This window comes from Solanum stenotomum, chromosome 2 (genome assembly GCF_019186545.1).
Source record: "Solanum stenotomum isolate F172 chromosome 2, ASM1918654v1, whole genome shotgun sequence".
Taxonomy (NCBI): domain Eukaryota; kingdom Viridiplantae; phylum Streptophyta; class Magnoliopsida; order Solanales; family Solanaceae; genus Solanum; species Solanum stenotomum.
This window is the reverse complement of record NC_064283.1, coordinates 3,665,272-3,687,804: the sequence shown is the minus strand read 5'-3', so window position 1 is coordinate 3,687,804 and position 22,533 is coordinate 3,665,272. Positions and strand designations below refer to the sequence as shown.

Sequence of the window (22,533 nt, the reverse complement as noted above, 5' to 3'; positions counted from 1 at the left end):
CACACACACACACACACACACACACACACACATACATATATATATATATATATATATATATATCTAAGAAAATGATATAAATTACATTAATGATGAAATGAAGATTAAGAAAAGAAGTAAAACAAATTAATAATAATATTGATGATGATAGGAGTTAAATAAATCATTTTTTATATTTTGTAAATTTTCAATATAAATTTTTCAGTCTTTTAAAATTAGAAAATGCTAAAAAAATAAAACTAAAACTAAAAATCGAGGCAACAATTATTTTAAGGAAAAAATAACAAAAAATGTCAGAAACATTGATAAGAATAAATAAGTATCTATTGCTAAGAAGGTTTCACTCCACATTTTCTATTTTGGCTTTATTATTACATATAGATAGAAACTTTAAGATGAAGAATGATCCAAAAATTTTAAAAATAACAAATCAACTATGTAAAAATACATGTGTAATTCTTATAAAGTTATAATAACTAATTTCTTCAAATAAATAATTAAATGAAAGAAAAAAAGTAATTAAGAAAATAATATAAATAACACTAATTATGAGATTAATAGCATTGATGAGGAAAGGAACTAAATATGATCATCTTTTTAAATTCTTTTTTAAGAAAATATATATAAACTTTAAGTAAAGATAAATAAGAAAAAAAACCTTTAGTTAAAGATACAAAAAATCAAGACAAAATAAAAGAAGAAAGAAATTAGAAGAATAGTGAGGTTGAAAGAAATAATATCTAATTTTCTTTCTTTTCAAATCACAAAATAAATTTTTGCTTGTTCTCCTCCTAATTTGATACGAATTCCATAAATAGAATGATTTTTTCTCCAAATAATTTTTCTTACCCTTTGAAACACTAATCAGCCTTCTTATAAATTTCTCAACCACAATGAATTTTCACTCCTTGTAGGAGGAATAAACATTTTTTCAAAAAGTCTTTTATTTTGAAAAGAATTTTTTGTTACATAATCTTTTTCTTTACATCAATGTCTTCACAAGAATCATGAGATATTCTCTCTTTCTCTTTTGTTAAAAAAGTAACATGACCTAGAAATTTGATGGACATCTTAGCGACAGAAGTTGATACCATATATTGATCATCATCGTCAGAAGAAGAAGAGCCAAAGTGAAGAAATTTGTTCTTATTTGTTACAAATGCTCAACTATTTTTTTTTTATTTTATAGGTTAAATAATTATAAACAGTTATAAAAAATGAATAGTTTTTATCTTTTCATCTTCCATTTTCATTTACTTAAATCTATATTAGTGTAATGGATGTTATAAAGGGCATAATTAATCGGGTATGACATAAATGCTTTTTTTTAAAAAATACAAATAAAAAATACAAAACAAAGATAAAATGTCAAAAAAAGGAGAAAAAAGATGAATAGAAATACTGGTCATAGAGAGATGCCACATCAAATTGTCTATATTCAGCTTTATATATACATATATAGGTTCATGCCCTTAGATGTTATTTTATTACTTTAGCTGGCATCGACATTTTTGTAAATCTGATATCTACTTTGGAACATTTTATAATGTGGCATAGGCTGACAATTGAGATCATAAATTTAAAAATAATAAAATTTAATTTATTATAATACTAATATCAATATCATAAAGATATATATATATATATATATATATATATCATTTAAAAAATATATAAAAAGTATTATAAATTGTAATAATTAACCGCTTTATTTTTTTTAAATCATATAATTAATTTGATTTACACTCCAAAATTCATAGGTGTCACATAATTTAGACATTAATTCTTCATTACTTAATATATGTAATTATATCAATGACATATAAATTGAAATAAAAAAATTACATATTTTATTTGAAAATCACGTAATAGTACTATAAGGTATAATAATTAACAACTTAACATATTTTAAAATTTTAGTTGACTCTCCAAATTCCATATGTCTCATGTAATTGAGACAGAGAAAAACATATATTGGTTTAAAATTAATAAAAATATTATTAATTAACAACTTAAAATTTATAAAAAAAATCCTTTAAAAAAATTTAGTTGGCTCTCCAAATTCAATCGGTATTACAATAATTAAAACATAGAAATTAACATAGATTGGACTCCTGCTGACATTTATGTTTCCTTTTTTAAAATTTTTTCTTTTATACTTTATATAAATAAATTTTTTATGTAAAAAGTATTATAAATCATAATAATTAATAGCTTAAAATATTTGAAAACATATAAAAAGTTTTTGTTAACTTTCAAAATTTCATCTATACCGCATAAATTGGGAGAAATATAGATATATAGATATTTTAAGTTGCTAATTATTGTGAGTTATAGTACGTTTTATGTAATTTTCATATATATTACTCGTTTTGTCGTGATTTATGTGATACAAATGAAATTTCAAAAGTCAATGAATTTTTTATAAGTTTTTTTTTATATTAACTTGTTAATTATTGTGATTTATATTATATTTACGTAAAACATACTCTAGATAAAAATAATTAGAAACTTAAAATATATAAAAACATACTAAAAAATTGATTAACTTCAAATTTCATATGTACCACATAAATTAAAACAGAAACAGTAACATATATTGGGCCCCGTGCTGGCACGGGGTCCCATATCTAGTAATAATATAACACGTAGTTTGTGTTTGGTACGAACAATTCCTTTGACCTTTTGACATTATTATTGAAAAATACATAATAACATTTTTTCCAGTTCGATTTATTGATGATTTGATTTTGCACATTCCTAAATTTGGATATCATGCGAGTTAAAATTATAATCACTATTAGAAAATAATTATAATCTCATGCCAAATATATAAAATTAAAACAAACACAAATTATCTGTATATAAGTGATCGATAGCCTTTAACGCTTAGATTAGCATGATATTGTATAGCGTTATCTACTGTGAGTGTGTAGTTGTGATGAGAGCCCTTAATTATATCTCTCCTACATTTTATCCAGCTTCCTATAATTCCCTGCGAAGAGTAAAATCACAAGTAAAAGTATCATTTTATTTAGAAAAAAATATCTAATCAGATAAACATCCTTATATTCGTTTTTATTTTTGTTAAGAATGTAATTACATCAAATACATGAATTTGGATAATTATATTTTAATCTTTATTTTTTTAAGTATGTAATTAAGGCGTAATTACATGACTAGATACTTATATCTTAATGAATATATCTTCGTATGCATTATTTTCCCTAAGTATGTATTTATGCACAACTATACCGTATACATCACAAAATTGCTATCAGAAAGATGTATTTATGCACCAATACACTAATATCATTATAGATACACTGAAAAAATCAATGCATTTATTTTATACTAGATACACTAGATGAATTTGATATATACATATACAGTAGATACATTAGTGCATATTTAATCTTGAATATACAGATACTTGAAAGTGTGAAATGCAAATACATTATGAATACAGAAAAATAGAGAGACAAGAGAGGCAGGAGATAAATGAGTGATGTGAGATACAATCCAGTAGATACAATGTATCCAGAGACAACTCAAACAAAATACATAATTATTGAATGCGTTGAGTAATTAGCATTTATAGTATTATACTTTATGAAAGTTGCCCTTTTATTTATTGATTCTTAAGAGGTATTTCAAGTCGTTATTATAAGTAAAATAAACGGAAAAACTAGTTAATTATATATATATATATATATATATATATCCACGTACCTTCCGAACATGAAGAGCTTCTTGGACTTCAGGGTCATTTGCCCAATACCTCATATGCTTGCGCCAATCAGACTGAAGTAATTGAGAATAAGTTTTTACGGTTAATAATGTTTTATTTATTCATTTAAGTTACATACACAAAAAATAAATATAATAATTTATATATATAGCCTAGGCCATTATCGATCATTTTCTTCATATCTATTTGTCTTATTCTTTTTTCAAAAAATTTAGGATATAATTTCTCATATGGATGAGGGTAGTTTTTTTTTTTTTAATATAATGTCATTCAATTTTTGTTAACCTAAAGTCAATCAACTAATTATAGTATAAAACAAAATTGAGCGACTTTCTAAAAGAACTATACAAAGTTAAGTGATCATCATTTTTTTTTCGTTTTTTTTTTTGGTTTTAGAAATATTCTTTATTGTTATTGAACATTATTAGTTGGACATCTATTTCTCATATATTGTTTCATATAGAAAAAATTAGGGATATGTACCTTCATCAACTACAACAATAGAATAGACTCCTATGCTAAGAGTATATGGGTATAGAGTCTAACCACCCCAACTTCCATTCTGACATGCTATAAATATTAAAATCTCTTGACGGAGAAAATATGAGATATAAAAAAAAAAAACAAAAAAACTTACATCACACTTATCTTCACGTTGCAAGGAGATGAGTTTATCATCAAGTAATCTTCTTTCACCAGTCATTGGATAAATGTCTTTAGGATCATCATCATTTGTGCAAAAGGGCTTTAATATGTGTTCCACATTAATGTTTCTTATCATCTGCATAATTATATTTTAATTTAATCACATAAAAATAATTAATAATATATTATCCACGTTAAACTACATCGATCGATAATACTGTAAAACAATACTTATAACCTGTTTGAAATTTCGAAAGTCATTTGCACATCCTGTATTGTTGGGATCTATGTTTGTATATTCTCCTCTACAGTTCTTCTCTAATGACTGTTAAGACAAATTAATATTCAAATTAACTTGATATGTCANTCACATTTTTACTGCTAGGTTTATGGAACAACACCTTAAGGTTGGTGTAGAAGTGGAGAAGGATGAAAATGATTTGTTTACAAAGGAGAATTTGTGCAAGGCTGTGAAATGTGTGATGGATAAAGATAGCCAAATCGGTTGTTTAGTGAAAGAGAATCATAGGAAATGGAAGGAACTTCTTTCGAGTCCTGGCTTCATGAGTAACTACATCGATAACTTCATTCAAGACTTGCATGGACTTCTAGTTGAAAAGACCTAGATGAAGTTACGAGAAGTGGATCGACTGTTGAAGTTACGGGGTTGGCAGAATCTAGTGTATTCATGTTTATTATAAAAAAAAATCTAGTGTATTCATGTTAAGAAATTTACTTTATATGTATGAATAATCTACCCCTAACCAATTGTTGTCCTGTTTTGAAATTCAAAACCCATAAACTTAAAATGTATCTAATGATGTACTTGCATTTATCAGATGTTTTATGTGGTGTTTAGGAGTCGTACACATTTCCTTCAAATTTAGAACCCTTTTTTGTTAACATTTATAGACTTCTGAACACTCAAATTACTTCTATCGTATGAAAAATGGCTCATAAATATTTTTTATTAATCTTTTGAGCTAAATATATCTTATTTATCGTATGAAAAATGGCTCATAAATATATGTTTTATGTGCTACTGCCTATGCTAGAGTTTAGAGGTTAGATAGAAGTTATTGATTGTTGGCTCTTGGCTGCTTCCTGCTACTACATTCAATTCGAACATTTTGCTAATTTTGTTCTCATTTAAATGCATTTGCACTGAAATAATCGTATGAGAAACATCCAACTGAATTAGTTTGATTTGGTGTTTGGTGTACATCTTTTCAAAATCAATAAAAAAAAGAATGAAATGCCCACCCCTATTTTGATGAATGAGTCCTTTAAACGCAAGCTGATTAGATGTGTGGAATAGAGGACTCGTACGTATCTATTAGTGCGGCTGGCTACCGTTAAGAGGTTAAACTTTCAGATAAGACTAAATGGCTATCAACTTCTCATTAATTAAATCAGCTCTGAATGCAGCTATATGAGGTCGTTTGGTATGCAGAATTAAAATTATATGCTTTGAATATAGCTACTAAATGTAGCTATATGAGGTCGTTTGGTACGCCAAATTAAAATTATACTATAATTGGGTAGAAGTTATAAATTTTTGTCAACCTCCTGAGATAAATTGAATAAACTGAAACAGAGGTAGCAATTCATCAGAGGCAAAGAAGAAGAAAAAAAGATGTCAAAGCTTGAAATAGTGATGTTCCCATGGTTTGCTTTTGGACACATGATTCCATATATGAATCTATCAAATGAACTTGCAAAAAGAGGTCACAAAATCTCATTCTTGTTGATCAAAAATGCTAAAATTAGACTTCAAAATCTCAGTTTTTACCCAAATCTCATCACATTTTACAAACTGACAATACCTCATGTTGATGGCCTTCCATATGGAGCAGAGACTACAGCTGATGTTCCTACTTCATTGGAGAGTCTGTTAGCAACAGCTTTTGATGAATTGTATGATGAAATCAAATCTTTTCTTCAAAATCTAAAACCCCATTTCGTTTTCTTTGATTTTGCTTATTGGATTCCTGATTTAGCACGAGAAATTGGGGGTATCAAGACTCTGTTTTACACTGTTTTTAGCCCTGCTGCAGCATATATACCATTTGTTAAGTCACCAGATAAGACTACTTTTATGGCATCAACCGCAGCTGAGCTAGTAAAGCCACCACCAGATTACCCTTCTACTACTGTGGTGTTGCGCGAAAGTGAAGCTAAGTTGTTATCATTTCTGTTTCATGAATATCGAAAGGGGGTGACATTTTACGAACGGGTGAAGAAGGGAATGACAGGATGCGATGCAATAGGTATGAGAACATGTAGAGAAATTGAAGGAACCTTTTGTGACTACATAGCAACACATTCTGAAAAGCCCGTCCTTTACACAGGACCTGTTCTTTCCAAGCCGAAAAATGAGCCTTTAGAAGAACACGGATTATCAAATTGGCTCGAGAAATTCGAGCTAGGATCAGTAGTGTTTTGTGCATTTGGGAGCCAAATGATTCTTGAAAAGAAACAGTTTCAAGAACTCGTTTTATGGTTTGAACTGACTGAATTACCATTTCTATTAGTTGTTAAGCCACCTCAAGGGATAAATTCAGTAGAAGAAGCGTTGCCGGAGGGATTCAAAGAAAGGGTTCAAGAAAAGGGATTGTTGGGTGCCACAATTGGAGATTTTAAGTCACAAATCAGTTGGTTGTTTTGTGACTCACTGTGGTTATGGGTCAATGTGTGAGTCTTTTTGTTGGGTTTATGACTAACTTGAATACAGGAGATAACATCTTTGGCGCTGTGTGATTGTCAATTGGTACTTTTGCCAAGACCTTTTAAACACACTTTAATTGCTAGGCTTATGGAACAACAACTTAAGGTTGGCGACTTGGCGTAGAAGTTGAGAAAGATGAAAACGATTTGTTTACGAAAGAGAATTTTTGCAAGGCTGTGAAATGTGTGATGGATAAAGATAGCCAAATTGGTTGTCATGCGAAAGAAAATCATAGGACATGGAAGGAACTTCTTTCAAGTATTGGTTTCAAGACTAACTATATTGACAACTTTGTTGACAACTTGCATGCACTTCTTGTTGAAAACACCTAGATTAGCAGGAAGGTTAATAGGTATGAATAATTCATGTACAATCAATGGTTATCTTGTTTTGAAATTCTGAATTTATTTAAAATCTTATATTTAAAAAAATATAGTATACTACTATTTTCATAAATATAATGATCATCTAATATTGATTTTTTTAATTAAAAGTTCAGTTTAGTCTTTGATTACATTGGAATTTTAAGTTTTTTTGTGTCTTGGATATTTTAATGTAGTTATTTAAGAGTTATACAGCTTCCTTCAATTTTAGTGTTATTTTTTACTACCTCAAGAAAAATACTATCCAGAGTTAGAGATACATTTGTTATATCTTATAACATGTATTGTGTTAGTAATGCTCCAACCTAGTATGATTAAGTTATTTTCTGAACCACTTAAGTTACTATGAACTAAAATTATAGAAATATTTTAGATCCCAAGGTGTTGATAGCAAAATATTAGGTGAATTGAAATGGTCAATTATATAAATTATTCAAAGTTTAATAAAATTATTGAGATTTTTTTCATATTTACTTTTCATTTAATGAGGTTTTTAACTATTTTACATTTTCTATCCTAACATGATGAGATATAGACCCTCTAAAATATGTGTTGGTGAGAAATCCAATGTTTCAGTTCCTTGGCAATGGACGATAGATAAAGATTTTTAAAAATGTTATAAAAACTTTGACTATATAGTATAATATGTTAGATGATGTGCTAAATAATTTAAACTAATAAATTTTATTAGATATATTTATGTTATTTGAATTTTAAGAGTACTATATATTGATAATGCATCTTCACATAAAATTCATGAATTTACTCATTTTATAGGATACCTACCACTTAGGTTATCTAATAATAAATGTATCGTGAGCCAAACTCCCCACTTGACGATACTTTTCATCGATCCGATAATCGTTTGTGATGAATTCTCATAAAGCATGTAGATAAACTTCACTCTATACATTTTACAAATAGCAGAAGAAAAAATTATCATAACTAAAGCAAATATTATTAATAATTTTTTTAAAATAATAACATAATATCTTATGTATTCAATATTCAATAGCATGATAATGTTTTCAAAGATACGGTGAGTGATAAATTGACCTCAGTTTATTAGTCTTTTTAAAAAGTGAGAAAATATATAAGATAATATTAAGGATATTTATAAAGGATCGTGACTATTCCATCTTTTGAACATAACAAAACATTCTTCAGGCTTGTAGGAACCAGTTGTGTGTCCTGCTTCCTATTAAAAAAAAACAAATAAAGTAAAAATATAATAATCAAAAGCTCTCAAAAAAATTCAATTTAGCTAAATTAAGATAAATTAATTATCTCAATTCTAATATAACTTATATAGTGTAAAATTAGTGGCACAATTAATTTAAAATACCTTCACGGTTGCACAAGTCATTTTGTTGGAGTAAGATCTTGTATAACTACAATGATACGATATTAGAAAAATGATTAAGTATTATCAACTAACTTAATGATTGGTTTTAATTAAAAATTCATAATTGTAATTAAGGATGTTAAATTTGGAGATTAATCACTCAGCAACTTGATTATTTACGTTCCATGGATGCCAATCATCGTCAATAGAGTAGTTTAGAGACTTTATCCATGTTTGTGTGTCTTGAAAAGGTACTATATAATCATAAAAAGAAAAAACTTCCATTATATATATTCATGAAATAAGTTGTTATCTGTTGGAAAGCTATATTTGATGATAAGGAAGGAACCAATGGACCTAATTTAAAGTTTTATGACACATATTTGTGAACAATTAAATCCAATATCTCCAAAGACAAATATGTGCACAAAATTGAAAGAGAGGTAGCCAAATTGGTGGTCTTGTGAAAGAGAATCATAAGAAATGGAAGGAATTTCTTTCGAGTCCTGGCTTCATGAGTAACTACATTGATAACTTCATTCAAGACTTGCATGGGCTTCTAGTTGAAAAGACTAGATAATTAGCAGAATGAATCTAATGTTGAAGTTACGAGGTTGGCAGAATTCAGTGAATTGTGTTGAGAAATTTTGCTTAATATGTATGAATCTATAGACTCAAAATTGTCTATCTAGTGATGTAACTTGCATTATTCGAATGTTTTCATGCTGTGTTTAGGAGTTGCTCAAATTTGGAGTTTTTTTTTAAAGATAACATATTTACCTCTAAATGCACTTTCTGAACACTCAAAGAAGGAGTCTAGGAAAAAGGACCATAAATATTATGTCTAAATTTTATAAAGGATCATGATTTATCCATCTTTTGAACAAAACAAAACATTCTTCAGGTTTGTCTGTACAAGCTGTGTGTCCTGATCCCTATTAAACAAAAATAAAAATAAACGCGAAGTTAAATACAAATATAAAATAAAAATAAAGCTCTTTAAATATAACTCAATCTGGCTAAATTGACATACAATAATTACTTCTCAATTTTCATGTAACTTATTTCTAAAATTAATTTCATACCTTCACTGTTGCATAAGTCATTTTGTTGGAGTAAGATCTCGTATAACTACAATGATACGATATTAGAAAAATGATTAAGTATTATCAACTAACATAATAATTAGTTTTAATTAAAAAATCATAATTGTAATTAAGGATGTAAAATTTGGAGATTAATTACCCAGCAACTTGATTGTTTACGTTCCATTGACGCCAATCATCATCAATAGAGTAGTTTAGAGACTTTATCCATGTTTGTGTCTCTTGAAAAGGTACCATATAATCATGATCTCCACTGTTAAATTAAACATGAAAAAAAAAAACTTCCATTATATATACTCATGAAATAAGTTGTTTCACTATAAACTAATATGTCAATTATCTTTAAATATTAAAAACTGAAGAGTAATTGGGAACCTGGATTTAAAAGATCATTAATAATATAATAGTTTGTGTTTGGTACGAATAAGTCCTTTGACCTTTTGGCATTATCATTGAAAATATTTTAATAACATTCTTTTCAGTTCAATTTATTGATAGGTTTGACTTTTTATACACTTCTAAATTCGGATATCATGCGAGTTAAAACTATAATCATTAGTTAACAATAACGGTAATCTAAAGCCAAATATATAAAGTTAAAACAAACACAAACGTAACAATGAATATTAATTACCTGTATATAAGTGATCGATAGCCTTTAGTGCTTAGATTTGCATGATATGGTACAACATTATGTACCGTCAAAGTGTAGTTGTGATGAGGGCCTTCACTTATATCTCTTCTACATTTTATCCAGCTTTCTATAATTCCCTGCAAAGAGTAAAATCACAAGTAAAATTATCATTTTATTTTTTAAAAAAATCTAATTAGACAAACACTCTTATATTTGTCTTTATTTTTTATTGCAAGTATGTAATTATGACGTAATTCCACCAAATACATGTATTTGAATAACTATATTATCGTCTTAATTTTTTTAAGTATGTAATTACAACGTAATTACACCGGACACTTATATCTGTATGACTATATCTTCGTTTGCATTTTTTTTTAAGTATGTTATCTATGCATAGATATCCTGGATACATCACAAAATTGATACCAGATAGGTGTATTTATGCACAGATATACTAGTATCATCACAGATACAGTGAAAACATCAATGCATTTTTATACTAAATATACTAGATAAATTTGATGCACCCAGATACATTGAATATATTAGTGCACATTAAATACTGAATATATGAATACATGAAAGTGTGAAATATAAATACATTATAAAACATAAATACCAAAAACTAGAGGAATGAGAGAGACGGACGATAGAGGAGTGAGATAAGATACATTCATTAGATACAATGTATCTAGAGACAACTCAAACAAGATTCATAATTATTGAATGCATTGATGAGTAATTAGCACATGTACTAGTGTACTTTATGAAAGTTTATTTTTTATTTATGGATTCTTACGAGGTGTATCAAGTCAATATTATAAGTAATATATATATATATATACATATAATCCACATACCTTCCGAACATGAAGAGCTTCTTGGACTTCAGGGTCATTAGCCCAATACCTCATATGCTTGCGCCAATCAGACTAAAGTAATTGAGAATAAGTTTTTACGGTTAATAGTATCTTATTTATTCATTTAAGTTAAAAACACAGACAACAAATATAATAATTTGTATATATAGCCTAGGCCATTATCGATCATTTTCTTCACTTCTATTTGTCTTCTTTTTTTTCTTCAAAATTTTTAGGATATAATTTCTCAGATGGATGAGGGTAGGTTTTTTTTTTAATGTCATTCAATTTTTTTTTAACCTAAAGTCAATCAACTAATTATAGTATAAAACAAAGTTGATCAACTTTCTAAAAGAACTCTCCGAAGTTAAGTGATCATCTAAGATTATTTTTTTTTAGTGATCATCTAAGATATTATTATTTTTTTTCTTTTTTTGTTTAGAATTTTTTATTATTATTATTGAACATTGTTAGCTGGGGCATCTATTTCTCATATGTCGTTTCATATCGAGAAAATTAGGGATGTGTACCTTCATTAACTACAACAATAGAACAGACTCCTATGCTGAGAGTATATGGGTATAGAGTCTAGCTAACCACCTCAACTTCCATTTTGACATGCTATAAATATTAAAGTCTCTTGATGGCAAAAATATGAGAAATAAAAAAACAAAAAAAAAACTTACATCACACTTATCTTCACGTTGCAAGGAAATGAGTTTATCATCAAGTAATCTTCTTTCACCAGTCATTTGATATATGTTTTTAGGATCATCATCATTTGTGCAAAAGGGCTTTAATACGTGTTCCACATTAATGTTTCTTGTCATCTGCATAATTATATTTTAATTTAATCACATAAAAATAATTAATAATATATTATCACACGTTAAACTACATCGATCGATAGTACTGTAAAACAATATTTATAACCTGTTTGAAATTTCGAAAGTCATTTGCACATCTTGTATTGTTGGGATGTATGCTTGTGTATTCTCCTCTACAATTCTTCTCTAATGACTGTTAAGACAAATTAATATTCAAATTAACTTGGTATGTCAAATTCTAAAGCTAATTATATACATTTTGGAATAATGTGGCAAGTAATTAAAATAAATTAATTGTGACTTAAACCTTATAAAGTTCATCAGATATAAGTCCCATGCCATGGCAAAAAACTATATGGTAATTTTCATCTTGAGGATAAATTGTTACACCATTGCCAATTAAATATCCCTGAAATTAACCATGCATGAAACAAAAAAAAATAAAAAAAATAAAAATAAAAAAAATAAAAAAAATAAAAAATAAAATATATATATATATATTAAATATTTGATCATGGTAATTAGTTATTAGATAACAAATTAGAGAAATATGGACCTGAAGATTAACTAATGGCTCTTTGCCTGCTATATTTCCTGCATTGCAAAATCAAAGATTAATTTCTTTAAGGGTGATGAGATTTAATATATGTATAAAAGTAATTTTTTGATTGATGTATACAACACAATTTTCTATTTACGAAATATAATATTTTGACAAATTAAGAATATTCAACTGATCATTGACATTGTTATTGAGAGGCCAAAATTTCTTATTTTGAGATAAAAACACCTTATTTTGTGTTTGACCCAACAATAAACTGTTTTTAAATGGAAGGGAAGTAGAAGTAGAAAATTATTTTTGTCTAGATCAAAATATCCCTTTCATATTTACGTATATCCCTTATATTTATTTAATTTTGTGTTCAATTTTTTTGTATATAGTGATTTAATTATATTTAATCATCATGTTAATATTATATCAATGTTAATTTTTTTCTATGTATAATATTGATTGAAAATTCGAATATGTACATTTTCATTAATTAAAACAAAAATTTAACTAAAATTGTATAATAAATATTTAAAATTATTGCTCTCTATAAAATAATTTTAATATTAAAAGTGCATTGATATTTATCCTTTTACGTACTTTGACTCTTAAAAACATTTTAAAAAAGATTAGTCAAACATTATCTCCTTATCAAAAGCACATTTAAATGAATTAGCCAACGCATATTACTTTTTTTCAAAAGTACTTTTCTAACAATTCATTTTAACTAAAGTACAAGTAGTTTTTGAAAATAATGTCAAACAAGCTCTATGTGTCTCCATCATGATATTGATCAATTTTGTGTGTATATTACTTTGCATAAATTCTGCAATTACACTAAGAATTTGTTTTACTAAAATTGCACATAACCCAATATGTATTGAGTACCTGTATTTGGAATATCTACTCAATATTTTTATCGATCGTATAGATAAATCTTACCATTTGATATCAACTGAGTTATAATTGGAATATCCATGCCAGCATATGAATTTCCAGAAACATAAAATGGATTTGAGATGAATTGTGGATGATCATTGAGCCACTGAAATAAAATAAAAAAACTAGATGATTAAGTTAACATGATTCCAAATTGTTTTATAATAACAAATTTCAAAATTTACGTACGTACCTTTCTTAAGAATTCATCGACATATTCACATGCTTGCACATCAGTATACTTATATGCAGCTGAATTTGTTGCATATGAGAATCCAGTGTTTACTGGTTGATCCAAAAATATTACATTTGCTATCTGAAAATCGATAATTGAACGATATATATGCGTAACTTTTCCTTAATTATATACTCGTATATTATTTCTATAATATTTTTTTTGTCAAAACAATATTATTGGATAATATTGTAATATGTATAAATAAATATACATGTAGCTAACCTTTGTCCATGCATGTGGGTTTAGTACAAACGAAGGCATACTCCCATTGTAGACTTGTTCCACGAAACGGACTGGTCCTGAACAAGAAAATTTCTTATTTTTAGCTTGGATTATTATTAGTTTAATTTTATTTTTAAAAAAGTGTTTGTTTGAAAAGGAAAAAGAATTATGTTATGTTTGGAAAACATTTGTAAAAAAAACATATCGACAAATGTTTTCTAACAAAAATTTCTTTTGTAATTTAAACACAATTAATTCTCCCTCTACTTGTCCATTATTTCAAAATTATTGTTAATTGTCATTTTTAACATGTCAGTTATTAATTTTTCATGTTTTACCCTTAGCTTTATTTAGTTATTTCTCAAATCATTTTCCAAGACTCAATAATATTAAACATCAATTGATAGATATAGTGATCGAGGTTAAATAGTTATGCCAAATCTGAATAGTGAAAACTATCTTATTACATATCTTATCACTAATTATGAGTTTCCTAACATATATTGAGGATGATACACCTGGATACATGCATTTTTGCTACCAGATATTCTAAAATAGGGAGAGAGAGAGACGGGCGTGATGAGGATAGAGGCACACGAGATAATCATGTATCTCAGATACATTGAAGAATGACGAGCGAGATGGGAGGGAGGAGAGCGAGCAAAAATTGTTATATATCTCAGAAACATGTGAATTCACTTGGACACAATGTATCTAAAATTAAAATTGCATCTAATTATGACATCACGTATCCTGAGATACATGTATCTGGACACACCAAAATCTAGTTAGATTCATTATATTGTAAACTAAAGTGTTTCTTAGTAATTAACTCTTAAACTCGTAAAAATATGTGTATATTTTACATCTAAATGTGATAAATATAAAAGAGAACGGAGGAATATACATTTTAAAATTTTAAACTGTAGAATTTTTTTAAAAAAATGTAGTTTCTAAAATTTGTACAATATCAAAATCAAATGACCAAATTTTAAAATAAAATAAAGTACCTATCTCATTAACAATGGCAATGACAGAAGAGCAACCTGGTCCACCAGATAGCCAAATCAAAAGAGGATCAGTAGTAGGCTCTGATTCTGACTCCAAAAAATAGTAGAAAAGTTGCACCTCCTCATCTTTACCAACTCCAACATACCTATTTTTAATTATAAATTATTATTACACTAGTGTCATATAAAATAATTAAAATATTTTAGCTACTTCGTCTATCTATTTTTACAGATTTTAAATTCTCTTATTGAAAATCTTGACCACGCCACTGACCACAATCATTACCTTCACCACCATTATTCGACACCTTTTAATCACCCCCACAATCACAACTAGCATCGGACATTATTGAGTAATCACTAACATTAACTAACTTCATCATTACAATCAACACAGTCACAATTATTTGCCACTATCAGATTAGTCACTACAATATTTACCTCTTTCACTATCATAATCACTATTATCACTGTCATCTCTACCAATCATCTTTACCATAATAACTATATTAGACATAATTATTCTAAAATTTAAAACCTATAAAATTGATATTTAATATTACCAAGAAAATATAATTTTAGGACAAATATCCTCTCGTTTTCAAATAAATAAATAAATGCAAAGGAGCTCACCCGGTCTCTAGAGGGAAGGGGAGGCGGCCCTGCCAACCGGGAAGATACTCAACCTTAGAATACGAATCAGCTTGTTGTTGTTGAAGAAGAAGAAGAAGAAGCAAAACTCGCAGTTTCAACAACAACTTCTCCATTATACCTAAATCATTTTATTGATAAATTATTTTACAGTATTTATTATTGATGATAAGGAACCAATGGACCTCATTTATTAATGATTATTTTATGTCCACGTTTTCTTCTCCTACCCTTTCAATATTAAAATTTTCAAAAGTTTTTATGTCTTTTTTGTTTAGTTTTGATGACTCTTTAATAGAAGGTGCACATGTAAAACGAGTAATTAAATAAAAAATATCTAAAATTATATTATTGACAAAAATACTACTTCCATCTTGAATTAGCACTTTTTTTATGACTTTAAATATGTAATTTAAAATTATTATTTTTCAGTCTAGAATGTAAAAAATTTAAATGATAATTCAAACAATCTACTTTTATGTTATAGATATGTAATTTTATTGTATCAATGATTTCGCTTTTATTTAAATTGTCTATTAATATGTATAATATATAATATTTGCTTGCAATTTATATTATTTAGAAATTTAGGATAAAATATAATTTTATAGTACATGAAAATTTTGAAAAGAATAAATTCAATGATATTTGGAATTCAAATTGTGTAAATATCTCAAAATGTATCTTTTATCATCTAAAAATAAGAAGAAATTGTAACTTAATCATATAATTTTGAATAGCTATATGTTAATTTGGAAACATTCATGAATTAATTTAATCCAAATCTAACTTTAAAGACTGATCAAAGTTAACTTTTAAAAAGCAAAAACTATATCATAAACTAAAATATTACATAAAATTTAATTTAATTTTTACTTTTTAAAAGTTCATACAAAATTTAAATCAAATAATCAAATAATATAAAATGAAGAGAGTACTATATTGTTTTGTTTGTTGCACATACTTTTCTCTACGTGGATAAAATATAACCACACTACTTTAGTTTAATATTTTAGGTATCCTCGGGTCCCGCAGGAGTAATTAGTAATTTTGCTGAATTAATGGGTCATGAAAGCTGATTAGATGTGTGAAATAGAGGACTAGTATGTATTTGTTATTGTGGCTACAATAAAGAGATTAAACTCTCGAAAAAGACTAAACAACTACCGATCTGCCATTAATAGCGAGATAAGATAGAACATTTGAGAAATAACTTAATTCTGAAAGAGAAAGTGTCACGACCCAACCCACCGGGCTGTGCAGGCACCTACTCCAACACCTAGGTAGGAGAACCCTCATACCCCAATAGTTAAAACATGCGATTTTTTAAAAAAGGAAACAGAGATAATTGAAATAACATGGTTTTATAAATAAGAATTTTTAAACCAATTCCGGGTTAAGACTTGTAAAGTAATTAACACCCCAAGAGATCTAGTCTAAACAAGTACAAGAGCTACTAAGAGTACAAATCAAGACATAATAATGAAAAACATAACTCCCACCATGCGGAAGGAAAAATAGAAGCTGCTTGAGATTTATATCGTCTTCACCTAATGAAACTCCACCGATCCTGCATCCAGACTATGCCAAAGGCATAGCAAGAGTAGTATAAGTACAAAACCACACGTACTGGGCATCATTGGTCAACTCAACGCACACCGCATAATATTAGAAATCAACTGGCGAAACATGCAATAAAACCACTCGCTTCTCTACTTTTACCCCTCTCGAATACCTCAAAATTACACGAATACCCTTACTACTAACTCCCGACTCAGTCAACCTACTTACTAGGTTCTTGATCATAGCCTAACCATTCTAACCCATAGAAGAGTCCACCATTACCACCACCACATTCCCCCCAAACAACTAATCACATACGACATACCCCTTGCCTTCTCTTCATCTTACCCAGTCCTTGCCGTATGGCACCTTTTATCAAGGTTTCCAAACTACTAACCACGAATCCTTTTCATTCCACGGTGGGATCTACCTAAGTATTTTCATCATGTACACTACCCCCACTTCTCACCCTTGCCCACACAGGCAACCTTTCTCTCACATACTAGCAACTCTTGAACCCTTGTCCCTTCCCATATACCGCATCACGTTCCGATTTAAGCTTTCCCTTTTCGGTTCATTCAGCAAGGACATACATAACAAGTTTACTCAACAGAGTAGAACAATCAGATATAGGTCATCATAATCATTTAACGATTCTGGAGAAATACAGTATCAATTATCGAACAACGCACAATTTCACAATTCTCAAGATATACAATTATGTCAAGTCAATGGTTCTCTTATGGAACCCACACCCAAATAGTTAATGTACCGATACGTGGTACTAGTTCTAAGTAAGCGTGTTGGATCGTGACACCCGTTTCAATATTTATGTCGGTACGTGGCAATCGATCCTAGTTAGTGTGTCGGAACGCAACACCCGATCCATTCAACAAACCACAATCACAATTACAAGTATATTCTGATAATCATACAATCAAGTCATGATTCATGACATTCAATTATCCGTCTATCCTCATTTACGATTAGTTTGATAAATAATGTAACATTCACATACATCCATGTATCATAATGAAGCAAGAAAAAACATATATCACACAACATGAAATCACAACCATCACCCAGCCCTAGTTCATCGTCTAAGGCTTCTTCCTACGATCTAATGATCTTTTATTCGGTGCATGAAGGCCTACGATAAATCCTACCATTGAGTAATATTATACTACGCAGTGAACATAAATTTATAACTACTCAATTAATAAACCTAACCTACCTGGGCGCCAAACAGCTGCACAGAGTTTTTGGCTTCGATTATTGTTTCCGAACTTCGTGACGGTGGGTTTGACCAAGGATTCACAAGCTATCGACCTCCTTACGCTAGAAATTTCCTTATCCTTCCTTCCCAAGCTTAGAGCAGCTTTTTGAGGGTTTCTAGGGTGGTTTATGTCTAAATTAGGTGTTTTATAAAGAAGGAGAAAATAAGATTTCGCGTTATTTACATTCTGCCTCGCCTAACCCGCTCTAGCGGCAACTTACCCTGCCGTGGCGCCGCCGTCTTAGCGGCATCTGGTCCGCCTTGGCGGGACAGGGCCCCCAGTACTTTTCCAAAGTTTTGCTTTTCCTAAATAACGATGGGTCGGATTGTTACAGAAAGGAATACACTATCAAGATAGCTAGCAAGAGAAGTATAGAGATAGATTATAGATATCTTCTAGATCTGCCCAATACTTTAGCAATGGGTTTAATTTATTTGGGTTAAGATAAATAAAAGGTCGGATGAGTTTCAATTTGATAATGACTCGTTTTTAAGAAAAACAGATAATTTGGGCTGATTTAAGGCTTTTCGTCAAATTAGAGATATGAGTGAAAAGTTTGTAAATTGAGGGATATAAATGACCACATAGTATAATAGAGGATAAAACTAGCAAAGTTGCAAAATATCTTTGACCCTTCTCCTATTAAAATTAGGAAAAATTGCCTAAATATACAATTTATTTTATCATGTTCTCTAAAATTTCCTATCATTTGTAAAAGTTACAAAAATCTCTACTTTTTCATATTCTCGCATACATCACTTTACACGATTTATAGGTCAGATACATCATTTTACATGATGTATTGGTCGGATACATCACTTACACTATGTATTAAGACATTGAGTGATGTATCGAAAACTGAGACGCGATGTATCGGAACATTGAGGATGTATAAGATGGGACACGATGTATCAGGACGTTTTGGGATGTATTTGAATTCCACCAAATTTAAGGAATTTTTATAAATTGAAAAAAAAAAAGCAAGGATAAGATATAATTAGTTGTTAACCATATAAGATTCGTGTAAAATTCCTTTAAAATTATGCTATATTTGATTAAAGTTTATGAATATATCTCAAACTGCAGTAGGATAAATTGAAAGCAATTCATCAAAGGCAAAGCAGGAAAAAAAGGATGACAGATTCTACAGAGTCAAAGCTGAAAATAGTGATGTTCCCATGGCTTGCTTTTGGGCACTTGATCCCATATATGTTGTCATGCCCCGAGCCTATACCCTGGGCGGGACTGACACTCGAAGACCATTGTTGGCCCCAAGCAAACCCTTGGCCTAACTTACTTAACTCAGCGGAAGACAATATTCATATCTATAATGATCAATGAAATTAACTGAACTGAATAATAAAATAATTGAGAATATTTTAAAGATTAAACATTCAACTTGGCCAAAAGTGGCAATCCAAGTCTTTACCATAAGAATGATAATGCAAGGACTACTGAACTACTAACTGTTTATTAAGCCTCTAAAACAAAGAGGAATGTCGGGACAGGACCTCCAATCATCCTAACATCTGAAAGACTAGAAAACAAATAAATCAGTCCTCCGAAATACAAGAAGGCTCACCAACCGACTCTGAATGCTCAAGCTAGATCAACGAGGCGCTGGATGATGATCCTGGTTACCTGCGTCTGCATCATAAGACGATGCATGCCAACTGGCATCAGTATATTGAATGTACGAGTATGCGAGTTGGAATGCTAACAAACATAGGCTTGATAGAGGTTCTGAAAGAAACACTTACCTGGCTCTTCTCAACTCATAAATACTCAACTCAATATAAAGCAATATATATATATATATATATATATGGCTTATAAAACAACTGAAAACAATCTTAGTTCGTTAAAGATAAAGCAATAGCAAACTTAACTTTACTCATTTAGAAAGTAATATAACTTCTGTGGGAGATTCTTTAATCGACAACCATCACTATGAGCCTAAGTGATGGTACAACGTTTTACCTCACGTTGCCAAGGACCGTCCTATACCTTGCCATCGGTATAGAACCTGAACTACTAAGTGGATCCACTAGTCTATGCTAAAAAGTACTAAGGGATCATCTAAAAAGTATGATCCATTTTCTGCCCCTGATGACTACATGGTTTATGGGGGCTTGAGTTAATATGAACTTGCGTCCCCATGTCGGTGCTCAATACTACTCCCAAAATATACTTAGCTCATATGTTTTTAAAATAACTTCTTCTCTGGTTTGAGGTAAAAGCTCAAACTTAGCTTAAAAAGCTTTCTTGGAATCAATGTTCCCTTTTTGCTGTTCAAAACTCCTTTGGAAATCTCAATTTCCTCTCATCTCAAATGTGAAAAACATTTACTCTTGGAAATACTTAGTTCCCATATATCATTTTAAAGAAAATGAACTTTGCTCTTACTCTTTACTCAACTTCAAAACTTAAGTCTTAAAACAAAGTTAAAGCGTTTGTAAAAGACTTACGAAAACTTGAAATGAACTTCTCTTACTGACTCTTGACTTCTTTTGACTTTACTCGTTACTTTCCTTAAATTTGAATTATGGATTCAAAGATTATGATTTGTGATAGGAAAGGTCTCTTGATGTTTAGGAATGATTTCGAATAGCTAAACTTGAGAAATGTTACAAAATCACCGTCTTGGAACAAGTCCGTGACGCGGAGATGTTCCTAAATAATTATTCGCGAAATTAAATTTTGAGACAGTGGAGTCTGCATCCTCTCCGCGACGCGGAGCAGATTTTTGTTCACTGGGGGAACAAGTCCGCAACGCGGACTTGTTTCATAAAGCTTACTCAACTTTTTCCTTCTTCGTTTTTCAGCCTCAATCCACCTAAATTTGATTATCTTCCTTAAATTCGTTTTAAATCCCGTTGCCCAACATGTATACTCAAGAAACTAACTCAAAGCAACCCTAAACTCAATGTAAGGATCTGATAAACTTCTCAATTCGTCCTAATTCGCTAACAACTTTCAAATTCAAGAATATTTGTCAAGAACATCAATTTTCCAACATTTCTAGGATGTATTTCACTGAATTAAACATGATTGGCGCGTGGGTGAATGAACCCAACGCTATGAGAGACTCACATACCTGGTGGGATCAAATCCTTGAAAAAATCCAAGATCAAATCCTTTCGAAATGATGAATCTTGCTTTTCCTCTTCTCTTTTCTCTTGCGTTCTTTCTCCAAAAATCCTAACTCTATTTTTCAAAAGCGTAAACTGAACCCAGTCAGTTTAGCCCCTAAAAATATTACCAAAAATGAATTAATTAAGTTGGGTAAGGAAAAGACCAAACTACCCCTTAAAAATCCGGATTGGACTTTCCTTATTCCATCAGCCCAACTTCCAAAGGGCATAACTCACTCATCCGAACTCAGAATCGCCCAAAATTAGCGGTGTTGGAAAGATCATTCCAAGAGCTTTCCAACCATATCTGGAACTGCACTTAACTCATCCTGAGCTAGGAGTTATGGTCGTTTTAAGTTGACCAAAAACTCACTTTAACTTAAAATTTTCCAGATTTCTTATACTTTCCAAAAATAACTATTTCCAAAGTTTAAACTTCTTCTAGTTCTTTCTAGTTGTGAGATGTTATATATGTATCTCTTTTCTCAAACTAATAAGTGATAGTTTAGGTATGAAATTCACACTCTCAATAGCTTAGGTATGAAACTAAAAAAAAGAAAGATTGTTTAAATGTGTTTTTGACAATTATCTCAATATTTTGACAAATTAAGAATATTCAACTGACTATCCTTTGGTCTAAGTATCTCCATCATGATTTTAATCTATT

General features: G+C 29.4%; 2 protein-coding genes and 1 pseudogene across 2 annotated transcripts in view; 2 read left to right on the top strand and 1 right to left on the bottom strand.

The window, feature by feature from the left end:
- The window catches only part of LOC125855480 (UDP-glycosyltransferase 79B3-like), a 13,831-nt gene extending 8,756 nt beyond the window's left edge, over window positions 1-5,075 (top strand). Inside the window, exon 2 of the mRNA XM_049535202.1 lies at window positions 4,804-5,075. Coding sequence (XP_049391159.1) covers window positions 4,804-5,022 — 219 coding nt within the window. The 3' untranslated portion in view covers window positions 5,023-5,075. The remainder of the gene's footprint in view (window positions 1-4,803) is intronic.
- Window positions 5,076-6,032: 957 nt separating this feature from the next.
- On the top strand, window positions 6,033-9,432 carry LOC125854715 (UDP-glycosyltransferase 79B6-like; annotated as a pseudogene).
- Window positions 9,433-9,703: 271 nt separating this feature from the next.
- On the bottom strand, window positions 9,704-16,067 carry LOC125855468 (serine carboxypeptidase-like 13). Its single transcript, XM_049535191.1, has 14 exons — window positions 15,875-16,067; window positions 15,242-15,387; window positions 14,232-14,308; window positions 13,965-14,087; window positions 13,775-13,877; window positions 12,839-12,876; window positions 12,590-12,691; window positions 12,389-12,475; window positions 12,142-12,285; window positions 11,456-11,527; window positions 10,593-10,729; window positions 10,098-10,211; window positions 9,938-9,983; window positions 9,704-9,787 (listed from the first exon to the last, which is right to left on the bottom strand). Exons 1-14 carry the CDS (start codon window positions 16,006-16,008, stop codon window positions 9,704-9,706), a joined length of 1,407 nt encoding a protein of 468 aa, XP_049391148.1. The 5' UTR covers window positions 16,009-16,067.
- Window positions 16,068-22,533: the final 6,466 nt, after the last annotated feature.

What these genes read in the sequence shown, in the direction of transcription:
- LOC125855468 (XM_049535191.1), bottom strand. Translation starts at nt 16,008, where the DNA reads ATGGAGAAGTTGTTGTTGAAACTGCGAGTTTTGCTTCTTCTTCTTCTT. An exon ending in TATCTGATGAACTTTATAAG is followed by an intron (nt 12,476 to 12,589) that starts GTTTAAGTCACA and finishes TTGTCTTAACAG; the next exon opens with TCATTAGAGAAGAATTGTAG. An exon ending in TGACTTATGCAACAGTGAAG is followed by an intron (nt 9,788 to 9,937) that starts GTATGAAATTAA and finishes TTTGTTTAATAG; the next exon opens with GGATCAGGACACACAGCTTG.